At 47.4% G+C, this 10,000-nt stretch overlaps 1 protein-coding gene across 1 annotated transcript in view; it reads left to right on the top strand.

Moving 5' to 3' along the window:
• LOC105893968 (zinc finger protein 236) overlaps window positions 1-10,000 on the top strand; it is a 56,147-nt gene that overhangs the window by 31,329 nt on the left and 14,818 nt on the right. The window contains 7 exon segments of the mRNA XM_031576952.2: window positions 117-557; window positions 3,452-3,615; window positions 4,461-4,686; window positions 6,168-6,365; window positions 6,550-6,708; window positions 8,156-8,310; window positions 8,943-9,074. Coding sequence (XP_031432812.2) covers window positions 117-557; window positions 3,452-3,615; window positions 4,461-4,686; window positions 6,168-6,365; window positions 6,550-6,708; window positions 8,156-8,310; window positions 8,943-9,074 — 1,475 coding nt within the window.

Below are 10,000 nucleotides of genomic sequence, written 5' to 3'. Positions count from 1 at the left end.
AAAGCCTAAGCGTCCCAAAACTAATGGCAGTTCATATTTCCAGTGTTCCACGGAGAAAGGCTCCTCCTGCGTTCTGTGCGTGTGCATTAAGCTCTGATGTGGTGTCGTGTCTGCAGGTCAGAAGCTGTTCGGCTGCCACATGTGCAACACGTCCTTCTCCACTAAAGGCAGCCTGAAAGTGCACATGCGCCTGCACACCGGCTCCAAGCCCTTCAAGTGCCCCTTCTGTGACCTCCGCTTCCGCACATCCGGCCACCGCAAGACCCACATCCAGAGCCACCTGCGGCCCAGCTCCGAGGGCAGGAGGGGCAAGCGGAGCTCGGACCGCCACGCTGGGAGGCACCACGCCACGGAGAGCGACGCCAACCACGCGTCGCAGCAGGCTGCAGGAGGAGGGGCGCAGGCAGACAGCCTTCCACCCGTGGGCCTGCTGCAGACCTCCAGCGCAGACCAAAGCATCTACATCCCCAGCTCCTCGGTCCTCACCGGCCAGTACGACCAGAATCTGCAGCAGTCAGGCCTGGTTGGCCAGGCCTTCTTACCCGCTACCATGTCAGGTAAGGGGTCAGAGTTCATTATGTCATCGTCAAGGGCGCCTCTATTCATCTAGTCATCTATTTCTCACATGATAACCTGAGCTCGCACATATGCCCACAAACACACGCACACGCATACACACACACACACACACACACACACACACACACTCTTAACTGCATAAAAATAGACTTTTATCGGAATACTCTGCTGCTTCAAAATTCTTTTGTTTGTTCTATTGTTTTTTTTCTTTTGCTCTTTTTTTTTTCTTCCAAAAGCTATGTAAATAGGTTTGGAAACCGTGAACACAAAACAAATTTACCTCAAAGTAAACCTTTTAGGATTTTACTTGCTGCATATGTTGTGGGGGGGGGGGGGGGGAGAGTCCTCTGTCTCTCCTCTCTGTGTTTAGTCTTTTCTATTAGTATGTTTGCCGTCGCTGTTCTTGTTCGTTGAGCTGCCTGATTGTGAACGAAAAGAAGCTCCTACGCTCAGACTGGCCTCTCCTCTAAACCACATTGGTGCAAACACTTATTGACAGTGTTCACTTTTTTATCAAATGCCTATTGTCAGTGATGAATGTATTTATTTGTCAGTGATGAATGTATTTATTTGTTACCACTCACTCTCTCTCTCACACACACACATACACATATGCAAACAAAATCCCTCAGACCCCCCTCAACTGCTTAACAAGCATCAAGTTGATTCTGTTAGTAGTAACCCCAGCAGACGGCTCCCAGCTCTGTTTGAGCTCCCCTGTCCAAACATGTGTCTGCAGGATCAGGCTGTCCGCCTCTGCCTCTGCCTCTGCCTCTGCCTCTGCCTCTGCCTCTGCCTCTGCCTCTGCCTCTGCCTCTGCCTCTGCCTCTGTCTCCGCCTCTGCCTCTGCCTCTGCCTCTGCCTCTGCCTCTGCCTCTGCCTCCGCCTCCGCCTCTGCCTCTGCCTCTGCCTCTGCCTCTGCCTCTGCCTCTGCCTCCGCCTCTGCCTCGCTCACAGCAGCCTGCTCTCCCTGTAGTGCACACCATGCTGAACGCGTTGAAGTGACACATGTACCGCTGTGTTCAGGAAGTGTTGGGTCACGTGTTAAAGTGCTGCTTTGAAGCAAACAAGGACGAACATGAGGCGGCATGAGGCGCGGTGCCAAGAACATGTGCGAGTGTAAAGAATCCCCCCCCACACACGGTGGTGTGTGTTTATTTTAAAACCACAAGGCTCTTTTTGAAGGGGTTTCTTCATTGTTTAACTGACAGTTGAGCCTCAGGCATGGATGTGGATGATATGGTCATGAGGGGGAGGAGTTCTTCTTTTTTTTCCTCTCACTCCACGGAGTTTTAGTGGTTTTGGGATGGCTTCATTTTGATGAAATCCCACTCGCTCTAGAGAAACAAAACAGCCGTGAAATGAATTTCCTGTCAGTTTTAGATGGGGAAAGAGTGAGAGAGTGAGCGAGGAAGGGAGTGAGGTAAGCCAAGACTGGGGAAACAGAGATAGAGGGGGGAAGTTTTATTTCTCTGAGAGGGCACCCCTTTACCTCAGAGATAGAGAGAGAGAGAGAGAGAGAGAGAGAGAGAGAGAGAGATTGATTATTCCCACTCCTGAGCGAGTCCGTTAAATTCTCCCACCTCTCTCATCTTATCTCCCTGAGGCAGAGCTGCCCCTTCCTCCTCTCATCTTTCACTCTCCGCTCCGCATGAATGTCATCTCAGCCAGAACAGACAAACATGGAGAGAGAGAGAGAGAGAGAGAGAGAGAGAGAGAGAGAGAGAGAGAGAGAGAGAGAGAGAGAGAGAGAGAGAGAGAGAGAGAGAGAGAGAGAGAGAGAGAGAGAGAGAGAGAGAGAGTAGATGAGCCTCAGTCTCTCTCAGGAGGCCAGACTCTCAGGAGCCCCACAGGTAGAACAGTGGTAAGGGATTAGGTCGTGTAAATCAGGGATCACACCCAAAGAGACAGTAACCCTGGTACATTTGAGAGATTTACACATTTAAACTGTTTTAGTGTTTGGTTATAGTCTACTTCATATGTTACTGTGAGATGTGAATTCTGTTTTAATGTCTGAGCATAGTTTCTTCACTGCAGTCTAACAACAGACATGAGCTGGTCAATTCTCAATGCTATGCAAATGAAATCTGTGTGAAAACAAATCAATTTAGCGTCTTAAGTTGGTGATAGGTGATATTAGCTAGAGTGGCGGGACTAACAAAAAAACGTTCTGAAATGAGGTAGGTGAATATTTTATTTCCAGTGTAGTGAAGTCTATAGGATCGGTGCTTTTAGTTATGTGTTGCATTAACGTTGCATTGCCTTTCTAAAGTCATGTGACTTAGTGACATGTCACGCATATAGTGTTCTGAAAAAAATATTTCAGCAGACAAACTTAGTTGTTTGATGAAAAGTTCCAGTGCCCCCCCCCCCCCGTCTCAAGTTTCAAGAGGTCGTCCTAGAAGTGATCTTAGCCATCATCTTAGTCATAAGCTGATGGTGGTAATGACAGGTCAGTGACAGCTGACTAAGTGCTTAGTGCAAGGTGTCCGAGGCACTGACCGTAAGTAACCATTCCCCGGAGCTCTCCCTGGTGGTACTGGCTAGTGGTTAGTGCACAGCTTTCAGTGGCCTCAAGACAGTTTGAGCTACAACTGCTTCCGTGTGTCTGTCTGTGTGTGTTTGGTTTGGTTGTTGGAAGTTTATTCTTGTGTTTTTTTAAGGGGGTTTCATTTGTGAGAGGTCTTTCAGCACTACCTCACAACCAATCTCTCACTGACTGTGTTCTGACATGGTGGATTTGATCACATTGGAGCGAACCTTTGGCATGATTATAAGAGTATGAGTGTGTGATCAGTGTATGTCTATGTGTGTATTTAACCTGTGTGTGTGTGTGTGTGTGTGTGTGTGTGTGATGGTGTGTTTCTATCAGCAGGGGGTGACCTGACTGTGTCTCTGGGCGAGGGTCTTGCCACTCTGGAGGGCATCCACCTGCAGTTGACCCCCGCCAACCTGGTGTGCCCCAACGTGCAGATCTCCGGTATCTCCGGTATCTCCAGTATCGACGGCAGCAACATCAACAACATTACGCTTCAGGTATGGACACAAAACAAACCTACTGTTTGAGGTGTGTGTGTGTGTGTGTGTGTACACTACTTGTGTGTGTCTTTGTGTTCCTGGCAGTGAGTGTATCAGCTTTCTTCACCACCAACAGTGCAAGATGATATATTAGACCCTTTTCCCAATAATGTTGGCAGTAACGCAACGATGCAACGACGCAACTTTCTCTACACTCCGGTGTACATCATTCGAGTGTTTGACATAGACATGAACATGTCAGGCAGCGGTGTAAAACTGGTCATTTAAATGTGAAAGGCAGACATGGTTCCTTGTAAAGAGCTTGAGTAACACAGATAAGAGGAAACTAGCAGCCTGTTGTTGTGCAGCTCATGAAAAAACCTTACCAACCTGCAAAGGGCTTGGGAGTGTTTTTTGTTTTTTTGGGTCATTTCTAACTATAAGTTGTTATTTGGTAGTACACTGGTAGTTGCGCAATTCGAAATGTTTTTCTGCTTTTATACGACTGTATGCACGTCATCAACGTTGATCAAGAGTGAATAGAAAACGTTAACGCAATGTCTGGGACAGCAGGGGTATTTGTTTGGGCTAACATATGACCGTTCCATGCAATACATTAGCATCAATGATCATCCAATCTGATGCATGATGATGTATGATCAAGCCCGGAGGTGACAATGGAAACCCAACTGGCCTTGGCACGCTTTAGCTCGCCCCGGATTTGGCTCGGAAGTAGAAACACTGGGCAATGGGCAGTCACCACCACACCCTGAACCTATACAGTACCTATATACAGCCTATACTTCTACTGCTTCTATCAATTCAACCATATCTCCATCTCTGGCTCCCTCCCACACCTCCAGATTGACCCCAGCATCCTTCAGCAGACCCTCCAGCAGGGGGGGCTATTGTCCCATGCCGTCACCGGCGACCATGGCCTCCCCCATCACGCAGGTCCCCATCTCATGGCCACCGGCGACCCCTCGGTGTCCGGCAACGTGGTCCTGCACCCCCTCACCAGCCTGGCACTGCAGTCTCCCCTCCCCGGCAACGTCACCATCACCGGCATGTCTGAGCAGGACGCCTCAGGTGAGTGAGGGTGACACTGGGTACACTTGTTATGATATAGATAGATAGATAGATAGATAGATGGATACTTTATTAATCCCGAGGGAAATTTAGGTCATCCAGTTGAAACACTTATAAAACTCACCGACACACATACATAAATCACATACACATGGGGAGAACATGTTCACAAGAAGTAGGGTGTTTACAGATACAAGAATGGGTCTGACCCTATGGTACAATATGCATTGATCGTGACAGTGTAGATGTCCAGGAGGAAAGTGTTCTTGTGCTGCAAGTGTGGAAAGTGCAAAAAGATAGTGTTCTTGTGCTTGTGTGGAAAGTGCAAAGATAGTGTTCTTGTGCTTGTGTGTGTGTGGATAGTGCAAAGAGATAGTGCAGAATATAAGAGGTTAAGTCTGTGCAAGGGGCTAGTATCTAGTATAGCCAGTAAAGGGATGGACAGTGGGTTGGTATAATAATGAGATGAGATGAGAAGGGGTGGGCAGACTGAGGTAGACTCATGCAGGGAAGACCATCACCCCACCCCACCCCCCCCCCCCCCCCCCCCCCCCCCCCCCCCTTCTGCGTGGCGTTGTAAAGCTGAATGGCCCTGGGGACAAAGGACCTCCTCAGCCTGTCCGATGACGTGATGATGATGATGATCCGATGATATGACACCAGACATACTGCCATTACATCAGTGTTGAATATTGTGTCACATAATCAGAAACATGAACCAGAACTGAATTGATCAGATCTAATAAGGTGACAGTTGTTTTCCAAAAGGAGAAATATGTATCCATTTGTGGGTAAATGTTCTGGGGAATTGATGCACTGAGACCCCTTGATATCAGGCTTCACAGCCGTTCTACAGTCCATCCGCACTCATTCATTCAGAACCTCTCTCTGGGTATCATGGTGTACACAGTTCATCCATCTATTCATCCAGCGTGCGCTTTGGGGAAAAAATCTGAGAGAATAAATCAAATGTACCGACTTGGTTACAGCAGAAGTCAGACCTTCCAACCATTAAAGACTCGGTGCAGCAAAACAGGGATCTGCCCTATTCTTCACACTAAATGTATTAATATGTTATATTATATCATGTGTTATTTACTTGCTATTTATATAATGGCAACTTGTTTCGTCACTTCATTTGAGTCAGCCTGGGAGTGTCCCTCCATCCTACAACGGTAGCTCCTGTAATTGCATTTTTACTTGTAATATTTCTTCTGTTTTGTTGAGGGTCCTGTAAAATATGACAATATGCTGCTTTGGATCCTTTTCATTTTTTGCTTCCATTTGACTAGCTAGCTGTACTTTTCACGCTCAAATAGACAATGTTTGCTTGGTGGCGCTCTGAAAAGTCATGTATCGATCAAGGCCAATGGAACCAGGATCGTCACCATGCGCGCGTGCACCGACATCCATAGTCCGACGTAGCAGCGCTTTAGTCTATTTTTCTAAAACATTTCCATTGTTGGTATTCCATCCTGCAGGCTCTCAGGAGTTGACCCACGTGATGGGCGCCGCGGGGCTGGTGACTGGAGCGGGCGGCGGGCAGGAGATCACGCTGACCATCAATAACTCCAGCCTGACGCAGGTGCTCGCCCAGGCCCAAGCCCAGGCCCAGGCCTCCGCTGCAGGAGCTGCTCCCACTGCCAACAACACACAGGAGATCACTCTCACCATATCAGGTATGTGTGTGTGTGTGTGTGTGTGTGTGTGTGTGTGTGTGTGTGTGCATGTTCTCCGTCTCCATCCCCACCCTCCTCTCTGTTCAAATTCAAAATTCAAGGTTGCTTTATTAGCATGACTGCGTGTGTGTGTGTGTGTGTGTGTGTGTGTGTGTGTTCAACTTCCTATTGCTTTTCTATGCAGGCCAAGACCTGCTCCAGCAGCATGGCGGCCACTCTGCTGCAGACATGAACAGCGGGATGAGACTGGCATCACCCATGGGTGCCCAGGCCGGCGGTGCCACCCTCACCATCACTAACGAGCAGCTCCTGCCTCACAGCCCATCTAACACCACCATGTCCGGTAAGTACGGACACACACACACACTCACAAACTCATTCAAACACACACACACACAAACGCTTTGTACAACCGAGATGTTCTTGACACAGATGTGTGTGGCTTTCAGGCTTCGGTTCCTATTGTGTAAGGAGGAGGTGTTCAAGGCACATCAAAGGGGAGCAGTGCTCCTCTGTCCTGGCCTCCCCTCAACCCTGCTGTTAGTGTACACTATTGGTCTTAGGTTTTTGGACTCAACAAAGAAAGCCCAAAGAATTTGATGTATCCAGCCTAAAACCTGAAGTTCTGAGAGTTCCCCAGGAACTGGAACAGAACTTAGAACTTCATGTAAAGCCCTCATTGGGATCCATTCCACATAGGCCATATGTCGCATGTAATAAATGTATGTTTGACAACTAGTGCAGCCTCTCCAGAAACTGTGTTTGAGTTTAGTGTTCAGAGCTTTTATGTGAGGTTGTTTGTTGTTGTGAGTTTTTTGGTTTGTTTCAAAGGCAGAAACTTTTAACATTGGTATGTATTATGTTTGAAGTTGGCAAGAGGGTTTTGAACTTTGAAGCAAGTGTTTTGTTTGGGGCCATTGAACGCATTATGGATTTGAATCCGTCCGAGTGGGCGTGAGGTCGATGGTTATTACACTTACTGCACGACTCATTGACTTATTGGTCTGCTCTGGAAAATTACTGCCTCTCGATTGAAGAGGACAGTGGAAGGAATTAAACAGCAGAGTTAAAGCTGCAGTCCGCAATTCTAAGGCAATACACTTTTTGTCAAATTGACCAAATTGCTCCTCACTGTCCTCTCTGTTCAGTATGTGTTCATATACAGTCCTGGCGATGTAAATGGGAAACAAACATAGTAGCTCGGACTGAGCCATAAACTTTTTTAGCCAAATTAGCCAATCATCACTAAAGGGAGGGCTGTCATTTGATTGGGTGTTGAACTCAAATATCAACAAACTTAAGCCAGAACCACAGACTGCATCTTTAAAGTAACACTATGCAATAATTTGACACTTTTTGAGGTATGGTTTTATAGGGAGATAGTTTTGGTACCATCCTCAAATTCATTTTGATAGCATATGGTCATGTGAAGGACAGATAAACACCTGTGTCTTCCCCACTAGCCATCCAAGAAATGCCCTATGTAGTTCTGTCTTGCAGGCTGGAACACCCTGCAAAAATGGAAGAAAAGCTACATGACATTGCCAGCTATACTGCCAAAAAACACCACTTATTGTGTTGGCAAGCTTACACATGTATAGCAGTGTCAACTGGGCTGTTGGTGGTGTTGGCAAGGTTTTTGCATACCTTTTAGGTCGTTAGCTTGCTAGTTTTGGAACAGAACTCCTTATTGCTGCTTTAAAGAAAGTCCCAGTCAGGTTATGTATGCTCTGGACAGGTGATTGTGTCACTCCTTGGGTGTGGGTGTAATTGGTCTAATCTCCTGTCAGTCACCAGCCTGCCTCCTTGCACCTCCCTATCACACACCGGCGTGACCCAGAGCCTGGTGATGTCATCAGCGGGGATGGCCAGCGACGGGAGCGTGACTCTCACACTGGCAGACCCTCAGATGCTGGACGCGGTCACGCTCAACCTCAACGCACAGGTACACTCACACTCACACACACACACACACACACACACACACACACACACTCCACCTGAGCTCGCAGGTACACACATACACACACACACACACACACACACACACACACACACACACAGACCCTCAGATGCTGGACGCGGTCACGCTCAACCTCAACGCACAGGTACACTCACACTCACACACACACACACACACACACACACACACACACACACACACACACACTCCACCTGAGCTCGCAGGTACACACATACACACACACACACACACACACACACACACACACACACACGTGCATTCACACTCCACCTGAGCTGGCAGGTACACACACACACACACACACACACACACAGACCCTCAGATGCTGGACGCGGTCACGCTCAACCTCAACGCACAGGTACACTCACAGTCACACACACACACACACACACACACACGTACATTCACACTCCACCTGAGCTCGCAGGTACACACACACACACACACACACACACACACACACACACGTACATTCACACTCCACCTGAGCTTGCAGGTACACACATACACATACGCACGTACACACGTGTACAAGCTCAACCTAGTGCATAGTGAGTGTATCACCCGATTCTCTCTCTTTCTCCTGGCATCAGCAAAGCCAGCAGTTCACCAGTGTCATGAGTGACCAGGGTCTCCAAGGGCAACCAGTCACCTCCGCTCAGCAGGTCATACTCGTCAGCCACCCCACCCAGACCACCGTGGCCACACTGGAGGACAACCTCAGGGTGAGAGAGAGAGAGAGAGAGAGAGAGAGAGAGAGAGAGAGAGAGAGAGTGAGTGAGTGAGTGAGTGTGTGTGTGTGTGTTAGGGATGGGCATTCGATTAAATTGTCTTAATCGATCGTCGGGAGAATTAACGATCGATTTTCGATTAATCATTAATATTTTTATATTAAAATTCACTATTTATAGGCTATATTAAAATGCAGTGAAAATAGAAAAAAACACAGCGTGTTTCCTCATTGAGATCTTTATTACAAGATGAACAACTCTTGTGGCAGTTAAATTTACAAGATGGTCAACCCTTGTGGCAGTTAAACGGGATCTGTCCAATGGTTACACTTGAAAATATGCGCTGCTGTACTCTTAAGCAGCGGAGCCGACAGCTAGAAGCCGGTGCTCATAAACACAACTGACCCTCGTTTTTTTTTTCTCCCAAAAAAAATCTGATTATAAATAAATTAGTGCTGTCAATAGATTAAAACACATTTTGAAATTCATTAATCTAGATTAATCGCGATTAAACGTTTGTTTTTCTTCTAAAGACTAAATCTTAACGAGTAATCGCTTCAGACAGCGTGTATTTTAGACACTGTTGTTTAATTGTATTTTTTTCGGCTCTCTCGCCGTCATACAAGGAATGTATGCGAGACACAATGGTGCCCCTCGACGGTAAATCGTAAGAATTGTCCCCTGAAGCAATTCGAATCACCTCAGTCAGCCCACCGTCTTCAACTATGTTGATGGGCTGACAGTCACCGGCAACCCAAACTGCTACAGCGTTGGTAACCTTTTCACGGACTGGTCTAGTTATTTTCCTAGAGAAGTCGTGGAGTGTGGGTTGGTGACCATCTAACCTGGGACTGCTTTCTGTCGGGTGATTTGCATTAAGGTGATAACTAAGGTGATTGTTCCGTCATTTTGTCTCTTAA

This window comes from Clupea harengus, chromosome 11 (assembly GCF_900700415.2).
Source record: "Clupea harengus chromosome 11, Ch_v2.0.2, whole genome shotgun sequence".
Taxonomy (NCBI): domain Eukaryota; kingdom Metazoa; phylum Chordata; class Actinopteri; order Clupeiformes; family Clupeidae; genus Clupea; species Clupea harengus.
This window is presented reverse-complemented; position numbering and strand designations above follow the sequence as displayed.